Source organism: Heloderma suspectum, chromosome 1, assembly GCF_057233095.1.
Source record: "Heloderma suspectum isolate Gila_16-S chromosome 1, 16-S_ref, whole genome shotgun sequence".
NCBI lineage: Eukaryota > Metazoa > Chordata > Lepidosauria > Squamata > Helodermatidae > Heloderma > Heloderma suspectum.
The window spans coordinates 301,548,433-301,570,206 of NC_139458.1; the positions used below are offsets into that span (position 1 = coordinate 301,548,433).

Here is a 21,774-nt window from a genome sequence, read left to right on the forward strand (position 1 = left end):
CCTTCCACCTTATTCTCATATTGGAAGGCTGGAATGGTGAGCTTAAGTTTTAATAATTTTGTTCTCTAAAGGCACTGGGACAGAAAATGCGCATAATATATTGCTTCACTTTGTAGATTCACTAGATGTCTGCAAAGCACCAGTATTTGACTGGGTAGTTCAACTTAATATGTGATATTCAGCCTGGCCAATGTCTGTGTGGCTTTTCTGCGTCCTTGGTTCCCTGTTCTACAGTTGACCAGTCTTCAAAGCACCTATACCTCTGCATTCCCTTCCTGCAAGCAACATAGCCCCTCTGTTCTTAGGTACCCTGCCCCAGGGCTGGCGTCTAGGGTAGGCATGGTTGGGCACCTGCTGAGAGCCCACACCCCAGCAGTGGTGACCAGAGTAACCTCAACTTGCCCCTCCTCTTCCCCATTTTGACCTGTTTGTTCACCTGCCTCTTGCTCTGGCCCAGACAACTGTGGTAGTGAGAAGGAGGAGCAGGAGATGCTCAGTAGTTTTCTGGCTGCCAAGGTAGCAAGTGGTAGCAAAGATGAGAAAGAGGAGCAATAACAGCTGGTGACAGTGGTGGTGAGACAGGGTAGACTCACCAAAGGAGGGGTCCCACTGAGGGGATCTTGCCCACTGAGGGGATCTTGCCCTCCAAAACCTGGAGCTGGCTCTGCCCTGCCCCTGGGATCTCTTACTTGCAATGTTTGTGGCAGATCCATTCTTTGATCTTGGCCAGGATTCCAGACTGCCCTGGGCTAAGCACAGAGAGTCCACCCCAGGATTTATATTTGCAGCCAGTCTGCCTTTGTATGGCTGTATGCAGAGAAAGAACTGTAAAATAAACTCTACATCTTCTAAGCTTTATGAATCCAGTTTCTTATTTCCAAGAGTCACAGGCCTGTGAACACAACATCACACTTTAGGGCTGCTTAGGCTTTCTAGATTAAGAGTAGATGCTGTCACATTTGAAACAATTACATGAATTCCTTTCACTAGACATTGTGTACACATCAGCAGGGAGCTGTGGTTGGCTCCATCTTTGTATTCAACAGATAGTGGAATAGATTTGTGTAGCCTCTTTTTGATTGTGATGATGTGCACACAGAATGAATTTGTAAACTTCCAAGTCCTCACTGCCTCCCTCCACTTGCTCACTGTCTCTGGCTCCCTGTCCTGCCTACATCTCTTCTCCACATATGGCAGGAGTGATGATTAGCAACATCTCCGTGGTATACTATTGTATTTTATTATTTTAAATATTTGTATTGTATTTTGTATTTTAACTGTGTTTTAAAATGCCATTTTAGTTTTTAACTGGTTGTACCCCCAGAGAACTTTGGGTGGATTAGACATGTACCAAATCAATCAATCAATCAATCACATAAATCTAAGCGTGACATGGATGGACTATGAAAAAAATGCATGTAGTGTTTTCAGATGTCATAGTATGCGTCTTTATTTATTTATTACATTTATTACTCGCCCATCTGGCTGGTCACTCAGCCACTCTGGGCAACGTACAACAAGAATAATTTAAAACAATAAAAAACCACATTAAAAACATCACATTTCTAAAAATACCCTAACCCACCCCAAATGCCTGCCTGAACAACCATGTTTTTAATGCATGGCAGAAGCTCATTAAAGAGGGGGCATGGCGGAGTTCCCTAGGGAGAGAGTTCCACAGAGTGGGGGCCACCACAGAGAAGGCCCTCTCCCTTGTCCTCACCAGCCTAGCTGTCCTGCCTGGTGGGACAGAGAGAAGGCCATCCGAGGCTGATCTTGTTGAGCGGCCTGTCTGGTGTTGCTGGAGGCACTCGTTGAGGTAGGCTGGGCCGGAACCGTATAGGGTTTTAAAGGTCAAAACCAACACGTTGAATTTGGCCCGGAAAACAACTGGTAACCAGTGCAACTCCTTTAACAATGGAGTGATGTGATCTCGCTGGCGGCTGCCTTTAATCAGGCGAGCTGCCGCGTTCTGTACCAGCTGCAGCTTCCGAACTGTCTTCAAGGGTAACCCCACGTAGAGCGCATTACAGTAGTCTAGATGAGAGGAGACCAGGGCATGTACTACCAATGGGAGCAGATGTTCGGGAAGGTAGGGGCACAGCCGCCATATCAGATGGAGTTGGTACAGCACTGTCTGGCTCACAGCTGACACCTGAGCCTCCATGGACAGCTAGGAGTTTAAAATGACTCCCAGGCTGTGGACCTGGTCTTTCAAGGGTAGCCGTACCGCATTCAACACCAGGTCAACATCCTCCAACCTCCTCTTGTCTCCCACCAAAAGTACCTCAGTCTTGTCAGGGTTCAGCTTCAGCTTATTCCTCCCCATCCAGCCACTCACCACCTCCAGACATTTGGACAGGGATTCTACAGCCAACCTTGGTGAAGATTTGAACGAGAGGTAGAGCTGCGTGTCATCCGCATATTGATGACACCGTACCCCATACCTCCTGATGATAGCCCCCAGTGGCTTCACATAGATGTTAAACAGCATTGGGGAGAGGATGTAACCCTGTAGCACAAATGAGCGGCCACAGGTCTGAAACCTCCTCTCCCAGAGCTACCCTCTGGTACCTGCCAGAGAGGAAGGACCGGAACCACCGTAATACGGTGTCTCCTATGTGAGATTATGCTTCCCAGTCACAGCTGCACAGCTTGTCATCACTTCATCACAGAACCGTTCCCCTTAGCATCTAGGATGTTTTATAAACAATCCCATGATGTCAGAGGCCATGAATGGCAGCTTGGTAGGTGATGGGCAAGAGCCAATTTTCCTTTTTAGCTCATTCATGGACCACTTTCCTCAACAGCCAGTGCTGTAGCCTGATAACCCATTCACAAGACTCCCATCTCACTATTTTGGAATTCTTGGACTAGAGGACAAGTCTCATTAAATGAGATTGTGCTAATTAGTGGGAAAAGGCATTGTATTTTATTATGTGTATACATTGTTGTTGTTATTCAGTCGTTAAGTCGTGTCCGACTCTTCGTGACCCCATGGACCATAGCACGCCAGGCCTTCCTGTCCTCCGCTCTCTCCCGGAGTGTGCTCAAGTTCATATTCATTGCATCGGTGATGCTGTCTAGCCATCTCATCCTCCGCTGTCCCCTTCTCTTTTTGCCTTCAATCTTTCCCAGCATCAGGGTCTTTTCCAGGGAGTTTTCTCTTCGCATTAGGAGGCCAAAATATTTGAGCTTCAGCTTCAGTATCTGTCCTTCCAATGAGCACTCAGGGTTGATTTCCTGTAGGATGGACTGATTTGACCTCCTTGCAGTCCAGGGGACTCGTAAGAGTCTTCTCCAGCACCACAGTTCGAAAGCATCAATTCTTCGGCGCTCAGCCTTCCTTATAGTCCAGCTCTCACAGCCATACATTACTACGGGGAAAACCATAGCTTTGATTATACGAACCTTTGTTGGTAAGGTGATGTCTCTGCTTCTTACTATGCTGTCTAGGTTTGCCATAGCTTTCCTCCCAAGGAGCAAGCGTGTTTTAATTTCATGGCTACATTCACCGTCTGCAGTGATTTTGAAACCCAAGAAAATAAAATCTGTCACTGCGTCCATTTCTTCCCCTTCTATATGCCAGGAAGTGATGGGGCCAGATGCCATGATGTTAGTTTTTTTAATGTTGAGTTTCAAACTAGCTTTTGCACTCTCCACTTTCACCCTCAACAAGAGGCTCTTCAGATCCTCTTCGCTTTCTGCCATTAGGGTGGTATCGTCTGTGTATCTGAGGTTGCTGCTAATTCTCCCGGCAATCTTAATTCCGACCTGTGATTCATCCAACCCGGCGTTTCTCATGATGTACTCTGCATATAAGTTAAATAAGCAGGGCGACAATATGCAGCCTTGTCGTACTCCTTTCCCAATTTTGAACCAATCGGTTGTTCCATCTCTGGTTCTTGCTGTTGCTTCTTGACCCTCGTACAGGTTTCTCAGGAGACAGGTAAGGTGGTCTGGTACTCCCATCTCTTTAAGAATTTGCCACAGTTTGTTGTGATCCACACAATCAAAGGCTTTAGCGTAGTCAATGAAGCAGAAATAGACGTTTTTCTGGAATTCTCTTGCTTTCTCCATGATCCAGTGAATGTTGGCGATTTGATCTCTAGTTCCTCTGCCTCTTCGAAACCCAGCTTGTACTTCCGGTAGTTCTCGGTTCACATGTTGCTGAAGTGTAGCTTGTAGGATTTTGAGCATAACCTTGCTGGCATGTGAAATGAGCGCAATTGTACGGTGGTTTGAACACTCTTTGGCATTGCCCTTCTTTGGAGTTGGAATGTAAACTGACCTTTTCCAGTCTTGTGGCCACTGTTGAGCGATCCAAATTTGTTGGCATATTGAGTACAGCACTTTAACAGCATCATCTTTTAGGATTTTAAATAGCTCAGCTGGAATACTGTCATCTCCGCTAGCTTTGTTGTTACTAATGCTTCCTAAGGCCCACTTGACTTCACTCTCTAGGATGTCCGGCTCAAGGTCAGTGACCACACTATCATGGCTATCAGGGACATTAAGATCTTTCCTGTATAGTTCTTCTGTGTATTCTTTCCACCTCTTCTTAATCTCATTTGCTTCTGTTAGGTCCCTGCCTTCTTTGTCCTTTATCATGCGCGTCTTTGCACAAAACCTTCCCCTGATATCTCCCATTTGCTTGAAAAGATCTCTAGTCTTTCCCATTCTATTGTTTTCCTCAATTTCTTTGCATTGTTCATTTAAGAAGGCCTTCTTGTCTCTCCTTGCTATTCTCTGGAACTCTGCATTCAGTTGGGTATATCTTCCCCTTTCTCCCTTGCTTTTTGCTTCCCTTCTTCCCTCAGCTACTTCTAAAGCCTCATCAGACAGCTACTTGGTTTTCTTGCATTTCTTTTTCTTTGGGATGGATTTAGTTGCTGCCTCCTGAACAATGTTACGGGCCTCCGTCCATAGTTCCCCAGGCATTCTGTCTATCAGGTCTAATCCCTGAAGTCTATTCCTCACCTCCACTGTATATTCATAAGGGATATGATTGAGGTCATACCTGAATGGTTTAGTGGTTTTCCCTACGTTCTTCAATTTAAGCCAAAATTTTGCAAGAAGCAGCTCATGATCTGAGCCACAGTCAGCTCCAGGTCTTCTTTTTACTGACTGTATAGAGCTTCTCCATCTTTGGCTGCAAAGGACATAATCCATCTGATTTCGATACTGACCATCTGGTGATGTCCATGTGTAGAGTCGCCTCTTGTGCTGTTGGAAAAGAGTGTTTGCTACGATCAGTGTGTTCTCTTGGCAAAACTCTATTAGCCTTTGTCCTGCTTCATTTTGTACACCAAGGCCATGCTTGCCTGTTATCCCGTTGATTTCTTGACTTCCTACTTTAGCATTCCAATCTCCTATGATGAAGAGGACATCTTTTTTTGGTGTTAGTTCTAGATGGTGTTGTAGGTCTTCATAGAACCGGTCAACCTCAGCTTCTTCAGCCTCAGTGGTTGGGGCATAGACTTGAATTACTGTGATGTTGAATGGTTTGCCTTGGATTCGTACTGAGATCATTCTATCGTTTTTGAGATTGTACCCCAGTACTGCTTTTCCCACCCTTTTGTTGACAACATCTTTTTTTGGTGTTAGTTCTAGAAGGTGTTGTAGGTCTTTATAGAACCGCTGAACCTCAGCTTCTTCGGCCTCAGTGGTTGGGGCATGTGATGTTGAATGGTTTACCTTGGATTCGTACTGAGATCATTCTATCGTTTTTAAGATTGTACCCCAGTACTGCTTTTCTCACCCTTTTGTTGTCTATGAGTGCTACTCCATTTCTTCTAAGGGATTCTTGCCCACAGTAGTAGATAGAATGGTCACCTGAATTAACTTCGCCCATGCTTGTCCATTTTACTTTGCTGATTCCCAAGATGTCAATGTTCAATCTTGCCATCTCATGTTTGACCACCTCCAGCTTACCTTGATTCATTGATCTTACATTCCAGGTTCCTAAACAATATTGTTCATTACAGCATCGGACTTTCTTTTCTCCACCTGACACATCCACAGCTCAGTGTCCTTTCGGGTTTGGTCCAGCCGCTTCACTCTTTCTGGCGCTACTTGGAAATTCCCTCTGCTCTTCCCCAGTAGTATATTGGACACCTTCCGACCTGAGGGGCTCATCTTCTGGCGTCATCTCTTTTAGCCTTGTGATACGTTCCATGGGGTTTTCTTGGCAAGAATACTGGAGTGGGTTGCCAATTCCTTCTCCAGTGGACCACATTTTGTCAGAACTCTCTGCAATGACCTGTCCGTCTTTGTTGGCCCTGCATGGCATAGCTTATGGCTTCACTGAGTTACGCAAGCCCCTTCACCACAACAAGGCAGTGATCCATGAAGGGGATATGTATACATACCCATAACATAATCATACATATAATATATGTATACACATAGTATACACACAATATGATATAATCATAGTATACGCAGAATATGATAAACACAAAATATGATTTGTTATGATATAATCCCTTTCTCCACTTGTTAGCTCCATTGCCTTTCATGAGAGTTGTCCTCTAGTTTAGCCATTCTCTCAAGTTTAGGCTTTATTGGCTGAAAGTACAAGTTTAATCATGGAAAACTTCACCTTGTTCAGCTATTCCAGCCTCCCCCAAACTGATGCCCTCTAGATGTTGCAGACTACAATTCTCATCACTGCCAACCAGAATGGCCATTGGCAGTGATGGGAATTGTAGTCCAGCTGAACTGGAGAGCACCAGGTTGAGGAAAGCTGAGCTATGCCATTTTGACAAAGCAGGTCATTAGGTAAAGGAGTTAATTTGAGTATGCTAAATAAAACATTCTGGATAACATCTGATAAATATGAAAATATTTGGAATTGAGAAACAGCACTTTCTCCTCTAGAGTATTTTTGAGACTGACCTAAAGACTTGTTGGATTGAAAACAAAATACAAATTCATACCAGTAACTAAATGGTAGTAATGAGTGTGTTCTCTAAATGAATAGGTAATACACTTTAAGGACTCTTAGACTGCAATCCTATCCTGGGAGTAAGGCCCATTGAATTCAATGGAACTTGATTTCTGAGTAAACATATAGGATAGATTCTAGCACACACTTTATTTTGGTTCTATCTTTGCGGCACTTCTAACTGAAGATGTATATTTTGAACTCACATATGCACACACACACATCCCAGCTTGTGCTTTATGGATGCCTTGCTGTGAATAAAACCATCTCTTACTCTCGATCTTGTGTCTTTTAACAGTCATGCCTATGTACATTCTTAGACATGTTCTTCATGAATTGTTAAATGGAAATTATTTTATATATATAATTCAAAGTTGGGAGTTAGTTGGTCATCCCTTTTTGACTGCCTTCCCGTTGCCCGCTCCGCATGACTGATTCTGCGGAGCTTCATTGGCAAGCTCTTGACATGCAGATTCCATGAATAACAACAGTTTACACTGCAATTCAAAGTTGAGAGTTGATTTTATGTCCCTTTAAAAAAAATTAGGCTATCTTCTATATCAATGTACTATAAACTTTTATTTTTAATATCAAAAAGTCTAGTATAATTAAACAACAATTATTAATTGCAACTTGGAGCAAAATGAAATATGAACACACAAAAAGTTTCTGTACACCTTTATAAACAGAGGTGCAGGCCAAAGTACAATGATATGCTAGTAACATATGGCCTGTAAACAAATCATGAAGGGAATAAGAGACACCTACAGTTAAAAGTAATCCAGTCAAAGTTTAGTTATTGCTCAGAAAGGAAGTCTCTAGCTGATAAATATAACAAAATAACATTTAAAACTTTCTGAAAACCATTATAAACAGAGGTGCAGGCCAAAGTACAATGATATGCCAGTAACGTATGGCCTGCAAACAAATCATGAAGGGAATAAGAGACACCTACAGTTAAAAGTAACCCAGTCAAAGTTTAGTTATTGCTCAGAAAGGAAGTCTCTAGCTGATAAATTTAACAAAATAACATTTAAAAGTCTCTGCCCACCTTTATAAACACAGGTGCAGGCCAAAGTACAATGATATGCCAGTAACATGCAGCCTATAAACAAATCGTGAAGGGCCATGAGTTGCCATGAGTTGTGCGCACTCAAGATTCAAGTTGTCAGTGGACCAGAACAAGGATGTTACAGTGGCTGCCCTGGAGTTTACATCAAGAACACTGTATTTAAGGAGGTTTTGTAAAGATAAAAGATGTAACACTTTGAATGTTTCAATAAACACAGATTTGATTTTTCTCCACGAACTGTGTTCATGGGTAACCAACTGGTTTGTTTATTATTACATTTTCTTCTCCTCTTGCAAGGAACCCAAGGCGGTATACAAGATCCTCCTCCTCTCTATTTTATCCTCACAACAACCCTGTGAGGTAGGTTAGGTTGAGAGTCAGTGACTGGCCCAGTGAGCTTCATGACCAAGCGGGGACTAGAACCCACATCTCCCACGTTCCAGTCCAACACTCTAACCACTACTTTACACTGGCTCTCCAAATTCCTTTGGTAAAGATAACAGTGAAGAGTGTAAAAAAATGTTTACAAGGTGTGTAAGGGGTGCTCAAAAAGACTTGCCCAGAGGCCTCATTGGTCAGTTCTTAAAAGGCAAAAGCAGTGCACTATTTTAATAAGAACTGGGCAAGGTTGTGCAGACCTGATCAGAGGGCAGCACTCCAAACAGCGATCTTTTCTTTTCGGTAAAATCCCTCTTTTTAAAGATCCAGATATTTCTAGATGATGTCTGCATATGGCTGCCTTTGTGTGGGAAATGCTTTTAATTTGTTAACAAAATAACCTCCAAATGCTGACAAAAAAAAATGTTTAGAAACTGGAGAGCATATTGCCTGATGCATTCCCTGTCCTTCTGATGTACCAAATGTGTAGTGCCTTCCAAACTAATTGAACATCTGCCTTGTGAAGTCATCATCACAAGAGAGATGCTCATAATGAAGCAGTTGCTATGGTAAATAGCCACTCAGTCACTGTTTTTGCTTTTTGCTTTTCTCAGGCCTTTGGAGGAGCCTTCTTAACAAGGAGTGTTGCTCTGACGATCCAGGCATATGTTTCAGTTGAGTAAACAACATACTGCTTTTATGGCCTATTGCCTCATTTCGATACATGACACCAACTCTCTTCCCTGCATTCAAGTTAAAAAAATAAAATAAAATATCCCCCTTTCAGGTGAGGCTTCAAAAGAAGTGTATCAGTAGTGTTTTTATCATTCTAGAATGAGAGAGGGAGATTAGAAAAATACTTCAAAAGGCCATCTAGCCCAACCTATGTCTTTTTTAAAAAAAGAGTAATCCAGAGTAAAATAGCACTGGATTACTCTTTGGAGGGAGCAATCCTATGGGCACTAGTCAGCAGCTAGACAGCCATAGGATATGTGGTTTTCCGGGTACCGACCTCGGAGCCCGTGCTCCGAGGTTGGTTCCCAGAGAACCCACCTCCCTCGCCTACGCTGCCTTGCAGGCAGCATGGAACAGCCCCGCGCTCCCTGTTTGGAAGAGGAGCGCGGAGCGGCTGAAATGGGGTGTTCTGGGGCAGGGAAGGCAGAAATGCTGGCACGACACATCCTATGTGTCATCCAGCAGCTTCCTACCCCACTCTGACCTCCCGCAGCTAGACGGCCGAAATCGGCTGTCTAGCTGTAAATGCAGGGCAGGAGAACTTGCTAAACACTCCAGGAAGGAATTGTTTAGCATATTGTTCGAACTCGGGATCCTGGCTTGCTGCGCTCTTTTCAGTCCAGGATCACAAACCATGATTTGTTATTGGTTTAAAAATCCTGGCTCATTTGGGAGCAAAAAGTCAGGTTCCCATATTTAGACGACATGCTAAACAAACCCTTCCTGGCCTGTTTATCCAGTTGCACTAGCCTGAGGAACTAAGCCCATACAAACAGGCTGTGTATGTGAGCACATAGCTCATTGATGATATAAGCCAGGATTCTCCAGAATCCTGGTTTATCCTACTGTGCCAGTATGTTAAGAAATTATATAGATTCATAGAACAATAAGGTCTTCTGGTGTAGCCTGCTGGAAGTACCTCCAGCCTCTGCTAAGGCATTCTTCACTTTCCAGTGCAACTAGAGATAAAGTCTGCATATCTTTCACCCTACTTTGTGCTTTTTCAGACATCCTGTTTATTCAGTTTTAGCAGAATACAACACTCTTGCATATCAAACATATGGCTTAATAGTATCTATTGCACAGAAAAAAACAGATATCAAACAAAACTGAATGACCAAAGATAAGCTAATTGTAAATAAAATCACATAACCAAAAAAACAAATAAACTATGTATCATATACAGAAGAAGCAAGTGTGGTGTAGTATTAAGATGGCGTACAATATAAAACAATACAAAGCTATGTAGAATACAATAGGAAACCAATAATTAAATATTTGATAAAATACTAATTCCTTGAATCACAGCTTCAAGCACAGCAGCAAAAGCAAAATGCAAGAGTGACATATAAAGATTTAATTATGTTCTTGCTGGTGACAGCTTGCAGGGTAATAGCTAAAAGTTGGAAAGCTGCAGAACTTTTAACACTGAAATTCTGGCGCATGGAGCTGTAGCAAATACCCATGGCAGAAAAACTGACATTATTAACGTAAATTAGCTAAAGGCAGAGCTAAAATGTCTGATTTTTATGCAAAATGGCATGATTTTATTTCACATACAAATCAGGGACCTACACAGCAACATCTAGCAAAGCCTTTAGTCAGATTATGTAAAAGAGACAATGTATATTTAGGCAGGAAAAAGTCCTACAACTCCCAGCCATGGTGAATTCTGGGAGTTCTAGGACTTTTTAATTTCTAAACACGCATAGGATTGTTCACTAAACATAATTTCCTATTATAAAGAGCCACAAAGAAAATCTACAAGCAGCCAGTGGATCCTATTCATTTTTTTGCATATAAAGTAAAATAAAAAGTATCTAGACTTAAAGTTGATGTATTTTTTTTGGATGTTGGTCTACCTTTGTATTTGGAAAATTAATATAGTTTTAAAAAGGAAAATAACATTGGGATTTACAGTTGAGCCACAGAAAGGGAAAGCTGCATCTTTGGACTATGATACTATACCCATCAACACCTCAAACAGTTGGAGACATACATAAATAAGGAAATCTTTGCCTCCAATTCTACTATTGTGGATTTGTGATGAGGAAATGCAGTGCAGGGCATCCATCAGGATAAAGTCTATGGGTGCTGCTCCTAGAGAAGAATCGTACTACCTGTGATCAAAGTAACTCTTGATTTGATCATTTATGTTAAATGCCATGGTTTAACATAATTGTCTTAGCTTCCTCCGGAGTTTCCTCCTGAGCTGATTCCATCCTCGTTTTGGTTTTTCTTTCTCCCAGATAAAGAAGAGGCAGCAAGACATTGTGCGATTTCTGGAAGCCAACAAGATTGGCTTTGAAGAAGTGGATATCACCATGTCGGAGCAGCAAAGGCGATGGATGTATAAAAATATTCCTCAAGACAAGCTGCCTGCACAAGGAAACCCACTGCCTCCCCAAATTTTCAGCGATGACCAGTACTGTGGAGTAAGTAACCTTTGACACCTCTGTTCTAATCTGTGTGAACTGCAAAGGCATCCATTGTTTTTCATGACAGCATAATAACCAAGAGAGTGAATGGTTATGGTGTTATTTTTATTGTTCCCATCTTAAGCTGATAGATGAGCATTCAAACATAGAACACAATATGCAGAATGGCCAAGCAACTTAATTCTCAACCTTTGGCCTTTCTTTTGCTATTTCCTAAAATAAATAATTCTGCACTTGGATCCTAAACATTTCATAGCCTGTGCCTTTGTGACACTTGCATGCTGCTTTGGGAGGCTGCTAAGATCACCTCGCTGACTAATTCCTTTATACAGTGCCATAATTAGTAGTGTGCTGAAATTTTCAATCTTTTTTTTTTTTCTCAACCATTCGAGCGGGGTGGGTGGGGGTGGATGGGTGTCGAAAAGAAATCATATATAAAAATTGTGGGAAAGTGTGAGGATTTGGGGGAGAAATTTTCAGGGTGTGCGGTTTGACACTTACATTACTACTAGGAGCTGATTGAGAGGTGCGTGTATGTGTGTTTTCTTCCTTTTGATACCCTGTGCTTGCAAAGGCTCCTCTCCTGTGTAGGGCAGGGAGACGGTTGCTGCTGCTTCCCTCTGAGGGTGAATAGTGCAAAGTGTTTTGCAAGGAGAGGGTGTCATCTCTCCCTTCTTGGGCAGGGAGACAGTTGCTGCCCGTTTCCTCCCGAGTAGAAAGAGTAATTTGCAAGTGTGGGTATGCTGGCTATCAGCTGGTGCCCCTCTGCTTGGAAAAGCTCTTCTCTCCCTGCTTGGGAGGAAAGTGGCTGCAACTTGGTTGAGGAGAATGTTTTGCCAGCTCAGTCATGTTAGCTATAGGAGCCCCCCCCCCCCCCCCCGCGCTTTCTTACACACAACCATTCCCCTCTTTGCAACTCAAGTCACAAACTACCACTGCTCTGGAGAGCAAGGAGAGAAAGGCAAGCAACACTTGCTCTCCAGAGCACTGGTAGTTTGTGACTTGAGTTGGGAAGAGGGGAATGGTGTTTTTGTGTAAGAAGGGGGGGGCTCCCTCACACTGAGCTTTTATCCTGTGAGAGAAGTTTTGCGAGCTTTTTACATGAATGCCATTATCATTCAAGGCTGCACTAAATGCCCTTTGTTCCGTTTTTAAATAGATCGCAGATAATGAGCTATCAAATTACCCCACTGTGTTCTGCTTCAGTTTCCTCATGAAAAGAGTAAAAGTGGAAGAAGAGGAACGAGATCAAAGAAAGATAATGGAAGACTCTGATACAGGGAGAAGGAAGGGGAAGGGGGAAAAGGAAGCTGGTGAAAAAGGGAGTCCTTGTGATCCGGCATTTAAAACGGAAGCAGAAAGCCCTGTTTTAAATGCTGGATTTTAGGGTGGTGTAGACTCAAAGAGTCTTTGCATGAAGTTCTTGAAATAAGTTATAATTGTGTGCGTGTGTTTATGTGTTTATGTCATACCATGTATTAGCATCCTTGCCTGACAGGTAAAAATAGGTGAAATGGAAACTGGTGGGTTTCTAATGCTGCAAACAAGAGTTTCCAATGTTGCAAGCAGGAATGGGAGATTTCTAAAGTTTTAAGAGCTTTAAAACGAGTCCCATTCCTGCTTGCAGCAACTCATGCTCTTCACCATCAGCTTTCAATGCAGCAGCAGTTCCTGGAGTGGCCATGTGACCTTGACATTCCAGGAACTGCTGTTGAGCTGAAAGCCAGTTGTGAAGAGCCCTGTTATGTTGTGAGTCGGGGGGGGGGGAATATTTCAAACATTTACAGGATAGGTAAATGTCTCCTGAGCCACCTTGTACACTGAATAAGGTTGACCGAACCCCTGCCTTCCCACTCCCATTAGAACATTTTTCAAAATTCTCCCCTTCCCTGAGAAAGAGGCAGAAAAAACAATGCCTCATTCTCAGAGAGGGAAGAATTTCGCAAAAGTAGCAGGCAAGGTTCAGCACAGCACTAGCCATAACCAGAAAAGCCCATCCTTCCCTTTCAAGAATATCACATTCATATAGTAAAATTACTATGAGGTTTTTGCATCCAGAAGCCCTGGGTTACATTCCAATCCATTGCTTATTGAGTTAAGCAAGTCTGCACATTTAATTCCTAGTCGTTTTTTGAAGGTGTTTTCAGTCAGAGGTTCCAAAAGTCTGCAGTAGAGATCTAGGCCCAGCCAAATAGTGTCACAAACTAAGCTTTCGAGTTCTCCAAAGCTCTTCAACAGCCTGGATGTAGAACGAAGTGGATTGGCGGGGAAAAAAAACCAGACTTGGTGTTGAAGCCATAAAACAGGGTGGAGAACCTCAGGACCGGGGCCCAAATCTGACTCTCCTGGGGCCCCAGAAGCCATCCAGGCTTTCCCAGATAGCCACTCCCTTTCCACCAACCACTGATCTTTTGGTGTTTACCTGGCTTTTTGTGAAGTTTTTCCTCTGTTCTCAAAGGTTGAAATGCCTCTTGTAAGGCTAGCTACCGGCAGTAAGAGCTTTAAGCTAAAATAGGTTGGTATGTTTCTATTTTTGCCCCACCCCCTTTGCCTTTGGCCACACCCATTCCTCATGTCCCCGCCCACTGCTGGAATGTGGCCCTCAAGACTTTCTCCAAAATTGAATTCGGCCCACAGGCTGAAAGAGGTTCCCCGCCCCTGTCATAAAATCAGCCCTGGCCCAGCATATCTTACTGCTTCAAGCTGGGCAGCAGTGCTGCTGCAATCTCCCGCGGCCACACTGCAACCCACCTCCGGTGGCGGCAGCAGTTGCTGCTGCTTGCCAGCTGCTCACTCACTTGCTGTTGCCAGCCACTCCTGCCTTCGGCCTCTCACCAGCTGCATGGCAGGGCAGGGCTCCTGCGAACGGCCAACTGCACTATCGCAAGAGGTCGGTCAAGCTGTCACGATAGTTAAGCTGCCCTTGCGTGAGGGCTCCGCTCCACAGCTACAAGCCCCCGCACCTGTGGCAAGGAGAAGCAGCAGTGCACCCAGCAGGTTGCTCACGGGAGTCCTGGCAGCGGCGGGGCCTCCTGGCGACAGTGGGGGTGAGAACAGTGCGCTTCACCGCCTTTCCTGCTCCACTGCCTGATGCGGGTGCATGAGCCTGCAGAATGGTAGGGCTGACCCTGCATAAAATCCATATTGGTCACTGCCCCATTTTTGATCTAACGGCTATCTTGATCTGTTTCCAGCCTTTTGCAAATCACTTGTTAGGTGGAGAACAGCAGTAAATAGAAACATGGCAGTTTTATGTTAGCAAAGCTGGAGATTAATTTTAGGCAGGTAGAAAAAGTTCATAGAAATCGGATTGGGTAGCATTACCTAGTGGTTGCAGGGAATACACCCTCAAAGAAAAATGTCCCATCTACAGGTGGAAGAAAATCCTCTTCTTTCAGTTTTAGGATCTCAGTGGAGAATGCCTAAATTTGGTATTCTCCAAGGCATTCCAAGCTGTGGCCCTGAAGTGTTTTCATTCTTGGGTAAATGTTTGAACACTTACACTGTATGATCCCACCCACAACCTGTTTGCTGAGTATGAACATGTCTCACTCGCTAGCTCTTCAGGGTCCTTGTGTTTGCTCATTAGTACCTGCAGTAATTGAGCTAAACTACGCTTATTTGGATAATGGAAATATCTGACCCTGTAATCCAGCCCCACTAAGGGGCTGGAATTGTGGCATCGAGGAGACCTAGCATTCAAATAATTCCAATAAAGCCCAGTTTACCCATTATGTGAGGGGTGCCATTTCAGCTTTCTTTGTACATGTTTGGAGGGGGGCAATATTCTCAGATTCCTCGGAAAGATTTCAAAGCCCAGTGTTAGAAATACTGAACAATGAAATAACAACAGCAACCCCAAATCCACTGTATATGTTAGCTGCTTTTTGTTATTCTTGGGGGTTGAAACTACTTTCACTCATGTTTATGTAGCAGGGCCTGGGGTGATAGGAATTTTAGTCCAACACATCTGGAGGGCACCAAGGAAGACTGTTGTAGCAATTGCTTTCCTTCACTGGATCATCAACCATCAGAACCGTTGGCCACTGGCTTGTAGTTTCCAGGCATGCTTGGATGCCCGCAAAAGAATCATGATTGTTGGACTGAGCCAACATCTGGAAGTACCCTATTACTTAATGCCAGCAGCTGACTAAATATTATGCCATGACAATCCTGTTAACGTATCTGAATGCCTGATATCTGCTTTAATCCTTTTATGGTTACTTGGCTATCTTGTATTTGCAGTTAAATGTAATAAGTAGCTCAGTTTTGAAAGCTGATAGATGACAGTGGGAGATCCCAAGTCTTGTGATGGTTGAGGTCACAGGTGATCCAAATCTGATTTACAAAGTATTTCTGGGTTCTCTAACTGCCTTGGGAAAGCAGCCATGCTCTACCCTTTCTATAACTAAAGTGCTGTTTTATGTGCAATGAAATCCACACTTGGCAAGCCTCCTAGTAGGTATTTGTACAATGAGGACATAGTTCTTTGCCTTAGATTCCCCTTTCCATATGTTTTCAAGCATTGTCGAGAAGGGTGAAGCAAATATCTTTGCAGGTTTTCTCATGGTTGGGCAGGAACCTAGAAAAGGGATCTTCCGCTGGTATATAAACACACCAGCCTACCGTGTTCATGATAAGCTGCCCACACACCCTCCAAATCTCCTCTGGAGGTTTGGGGGATGTGGAGTGAGGCAGCAGCGGGGGAAGCGAGTAAGGGGAAGTCTCCTTTGCATGAGCAGAGGTGCACCTGCATGACATTAGATTTACCCATTGGCTTTTACTTCACTCTGTGCGTGTGTGTTTAAATATAATTTAGTAAGCATTTTATATTTTAGTAAAAGTGTAGATGTCTTGCTGTGATACTAAGCACGAAGGAGACAGAATGTCGTTATTGATAATCTAATGTAATATGAATGTATTAATGATAATATTTATGCAGTTTCCACAAAATGCATAAGGCATGATTAATCCTTTCAGAGTGGTTTAAACAGGCCAACGATCTGTCTGCAGACGTATACTTAATTTGTCAGGGATGCTTCTTGTGTGATATTTTAAAAACAGCAGGCATGCTCATGAGCCACCTCCAAGTCTGCAAATGTGTGTAAATGTCCTGTGAAAATGAAAATACACAAGATATTTCTCTGCAAGCTCCAGAACACACTAAGCTTGGTTTCTGTAGTTGAGCACTACTGGGGAAGAGCCAGGGTTCTGCCATTAACACTGCCCATGAAGGAATTTTCACTTCCGTATGAACATATACCAGATTGCTCATCCATGGATGTTTCTTGTTCTTTTAACTGAAGGTGGGAGTCTCTACAATTATTTCATTGTGGGAGGCTTAATCGTTTTCCTTGTCAGCTTTCTGCTCAAAATAAAACACCTGCAGCTACTCCCCCACTCACAGTGGAGTTCCAGATGCATGCTTACAAGAGTAAATACTGCAACACTCTCAGAGTGTGGCTGCCTTTGAAGACAACTCCGAAGCTTCAGCTAGTGCAGAACACAGCTGCTTGAGTTCTTGTTGGGGCTAGACGGACAGATCATATTACTCCAGTTCTGTTCTAGCTGCCGTGGTTGCCAGAGTGCTTCCAGTCCCAATTCAGAGTGCTGGTTTTTATTTTAAAGAGTTTGGGTCCAGGTATCTGAAGAACCACCAATACCCTTAAGTTCATCACTATGTATTAAGTTCATCGTTGGAAGCCCTACTTGCTGAGCCACCATTATAATATGTAAGGTTGGTGGGCACTAGAGCTAGGGTGTTCTCACTGTTTGCCCCCACCCTAAAGAATTCTCTTCTGAGAGATATTTGTTGATATCCTGGGAGATATTTGTTGCTGTTTTTAAAGAAGATTTTTAAAATGTGTTTTTCTTTGGCTTTTAACGGAAAGGTTTTTATTATATACAATGGCTGGGTTTCACACAACATGACAGCCCACACTCAAGGCGGAGAATGGCTTGTTGCTGAAACATCGGTTGTTGTGTTGTGTGAACCCAGCCATGCTAAAAAATCATGGCTTGTTAACCACAAACAACCCACAAAGAAAACCTATGGCTTGTTGTTGGGTTGTGAACTGTGGGTTGTTTGTGGTTAACAAACCCTGGTTTGTTATCATGGTTGGGCTCACACAACACAACAGTGCATGGTTCAACAGCAACCCACAGTTCAACGAGAACCCACATTCAACCCATACTCAGCCTTGAGTGCGGGTTGTTCTGTTGTGTGAACCCAGTCAATATGTTGCTTTTGTTGTTTTAAGTTTTCGATTTGCCTTATTTTAACTGATTCACTCTTGTTTAAAACTGATTTATGATGTTATGAACTTATTCTATTGACAGTAAATTGTATGTTTTAATATTGTAAACTGCCTTGGGAAGTTTTCAGTCTTGAAAGACAGCTAAGAAACACATTAAGGGTGCAATCGTATGCAAGCTTAGACAGAAAGAAGTCTTACAACTCCCAGCATTCCCCAGCCAGCCATGCTGCCTCGGGAATGCTGGGAGTTGTAGGATTTTTTCTGTCTAAACGTGCATAGGAGTGCGTCCTAAAGAAATACATGTATATTTGAACCCCTGGAAAGCGGGGAGCGGAGGAAAGGGGGAATTATTTTGAGCTGAAAAATTCTGACAGGGAAATGGGTAAGTATCCTCCCTCACTCTGTCACTCCTGCACTCCTGCAGCTGCTGGCCACTTTAAAAACAAAACTCTGGGTTTCGTTAATTCAGTAACAACAACCACCACCTGTCAGGATTCCTTCAATACATGCATTTATTTATTTTTATTTATTCAATTTATATCCCACCTATATACAAAATACTGTAGGTGTCATACAAAGTTAAAAACAAACTAAACAAGAAAATCAACAATAAAAACAATACAGCATAAAAACAGTATATAACGATTAGCGAAAAGGAATAAGAATTTTAAAAATTCTCGCTTAAAAACATGTGAAGAGGTCAGCAGATCCATCTCAACCAGCAAGTCATTCCACAGCTGAGGAGCAGCAAAAGAAAGGTCCTCTCACCACACATCGCACATGGGGTGTGTGGTGAAAATGAAGAGAAAGGGAAATATATATGTGCAACACAAGTTTATTTTAAAACGGTTTCCTTCCAGATAAGAAAAAGTGGTGGTACAGGCATGTGAATACCTGTTAAGACATGCGTTTGTAGGAATAGCCTACCTGGGGTGTTAATGGAGTTGTGTAGCTTACAGGAGAACTCCGGTATGGCACAAGGTTGGAAGCCAACCAATAAATAGGGTACAGGCGGTGTTTTACAATGGCAATAATACACAGCACATATTCCTGTCCAAAATAGTATGTACCTAGCTAGAAGTAAGAGGCTCCCAGAGGTGGGGACCACAGATAATTAGGGGAATGTGCAGGTGACCAGTAAGAAATGATTAGTAAGCAAAATTAAACAGTAGTTGCCCTGTCTTTCACAAATTCTGGAAGAATACTCAAGAAAGTCTCATAGGAGGTAGACTATTTGTGATAAGCGACTATTTGTGTGTAGAGCTACTATTAAACACTAAGAATTATTTATTTATTTATTTATTTATTTATTTATTTATTTATTTATTATAGACAGCTGGACTATATCTAAAAAGATACCTCAAAGCACTTTGTAACATAAATTTTTAAAATACAAAATGTCCACAATTAAAACATTTACAATCAGAAAATAGAAAACATCTCGGTTAAAAACATTTAAAATCAAATGTTAAATCCTCAGTTAAAACCGTTAAAATCAGAGAACAAAGTGTCAACAAACTGGGCAGCATAATCAATCTGGGAAGGCCTGGGTGAAAAGATAGCTCTTTAGCTGGCAGCTAAAACATGTCACATTTGGTGCCTCCTGTATTCCTAGGGGGAGACTATTTCACAAAGTGAAATAGTGAGCCCTACTTCTGAGCAAAGATGTGTAGGCTTGCACTGTAAGTGTTTGCACTGTAAGTAGTGAAGGCAGAGAAATACTCCGCGGACTCCAATGAGGCCGGATTCCAAAGAATCCAATCTCCGGAATCCGCGGTGGAGCAGCTCCACTTACCTCCGGCTCCAGAGGATTTCTGGGTTTCTCCCAGTGATAGACTAATGGCCGCCATCATTACCGTATTGCCTGGTATAGGGAGCCAGAGTGCTGCTCTGCGAAATCTTCCAGACATGGAGCCACTCTGGAGGATTTTGAGGGGCCGCGAGCAGCACGAATGGCCCCCCTGCGACCCACCCCTCAGACCGGAAAGTGGGGGGTTCGTACAACACTGACTGTAAGAGCTAGTGTGCTGTAGTGGTTTGAGTGTTGGACTAGGAGCTGGGAGAACTGGGTTCTAGTCCCCACTCAGCCATGGAAGCTCACTGGGTTGACTTTGGGCCAGTCACAGATTCTCAGCCCAACGTTCCTCACAGGCTGGTTGTTGTGAGGATAAAATGGAGAGGAGGATTATTTATGTACGCTGCTTTGGAGGGGAAAAGGTGCAATATAAATACAGTAAATACAAAAAAAAGTGTGTTGTGTTAGATAAAAATGAATTGGCAAACTCACAAACTCAAAGAAGCATCGTGGCCTTCTCCTGTGATGTGGGATGTTGAACCTTGAGTAAATGTGTGAGCAAGCTGCTGTTTGTGTTGGTTTCCAATATGTTCACTTACCCCACCTTATCTACATTGCACAGTATCTCCTCCGTTCTTTGTTTCTCATCCCAGAGAGTAATCTTTGAAACACACACTATTAACATAAGAGCAGTATCTGTTGGTGTTTAGATAACGCTTTTTCTGAGCACTCTGTGTGTTTTACAAATAGAACAGCCAGATGCAAAATAGTTCAGGGACTGGAGCTCCTGTACCTGTGTAGAAGAGCTTCAGCAGGTGTAGCATTTCTTCAGTGAATTGTAGAACACCACTGTAGCAAATATCTTTTGTACTCCTGGAGAGAAGGCAAATGCATCCCCAAGAAAAATAGGCATATTTTTCATATATTGTCAAAATAACTTGCATGTTCTTTCCATAATCTTTCAAGTAGCAAATAATGTTTGGTGGGCATATTTCATAGTACTTTCCCCAGGCAGTCACTACTGGGTATACACAAATTCATAGTACCTTCTCCAGGCAGTTGTGGGGATTTGCATGTGTGAGGAGAGTCATGTGACAGTCAAGAATTGTCTTCTGTTGTACAAAACTGTCCGTTCCACTATGGAGCTCATTCTCTGCGTTGCCACTCCGTCACAGGGTGGTACGCTTGGGTGTGTCCCTGCCTGCTTTTAAGGCCAAACTAAATATTCTTCAGTGTTTATTTACCTCAGTCTAAGTGTGCATAGCCATGATTTGGATTGGGACTGTGGCGTTCTGGAAGGAGGGGATTTAAGCTTCCCCTCCTGTTTTGGTCCCAAAATTTCACACACACTCCCGCAGGCAGGTTAAAAGAAGAAAGACCATCTCCGCTGCATGATTTGAGGAACATTTAGTTTGGCCCTTAGACAGGTTGTGAAGGCTCTGTTCTACTGAGGCAGCCTTCCCCACCCTGGTGCCCTCCAGACATTTTGAGCTGCAAATCCCAGCATTCCTGACCATCTGGGTCTGATGGGAGTTGAAGTCCAAAACATCTGGAGGGCACCAGGTTGAGGAAAGCTGCACTGAAATTTTTAGAAATCCTGCCTCTTTGAATCATGTTTTTAGTCTTCTACTAAAACATGATTCTGTTTTTATTGTACTATTTGTTGTAAGCTGCCTTGAATGTAGTGTATACAGAATGAGTATAGAAACAAATGTGGAAAGTCCCTGGTGTGGGAACTGGCTGTACAAATGAGCTATCCTGAAAAATCTGTTTAAGATGATTGAATGTGGAGTTCCTGTAAAAATATGCCCCAAAGCAATCACAAGACTGGGTCAACTTGCCAAAAATCCCAGGTCAATTTGGATAGTCCTCCTCACAGAATTATTTGTGTGTGTGTTCAAGCATGCTATCCATATATTCCTTTCAAACACTTTCCTCCTCCCAAGTGATCACTTGTTATACTAATGATTTACTGACATTGTGCCTTTTGCTTAGACAGGAACCTATCAACAGCAGATTCACATAAAAGCCTATTTTGCTGAATGGGTTGCTGCAGGATGGAAAATTTAGCCCAGGTTGTTTGCACATGAACAGTGGATGATGTGTCCTTTGAATCTTTAAGCTCTAATAACAAAGCCCCTATTCAAAGC

At 43.0% G+C, this 21,774-nt stretch overlaps 1 protein-coding gene across 4 annotated transcripts in view; it reads left to right on the top strand.

The window, feature by feature from the left end:
• The window catches only part of SH3BGRL2 (SH3 domain binding glutamate rich protein like 2), a 43,391-nt gene that overhangs the window by 9,686 nt on the left and 11,931 nt on the right, over positions 1-21,774 (top strand). Inside the window, exons 2-4 of one of the 4 annotated variants that reach the window (XM_084826971.1) lie at positions 9,014-9,073; positions 11,384-11,569; positions 12,732-13,050. In XM_084826971.1, the coding sequence (XP_084683097.1) occupies positions 9,014-9,073; positions 11,384-11,569; positions 12,732-12,959 (474 nt within the window). In that variant the 3' untranslated portion in view covers positions 12,960-13,050. Of the gene's footprint in view, positions 1-9,013; positions 9,074-11,383; positions 11,570-12,731; positions 13,051-21,774 lie in introns of those variants that run through there. The other 3 variants (XM_084826973.1, XM_084826972.1, XM_084826974.1) reach the window with 3 other exon arrangements.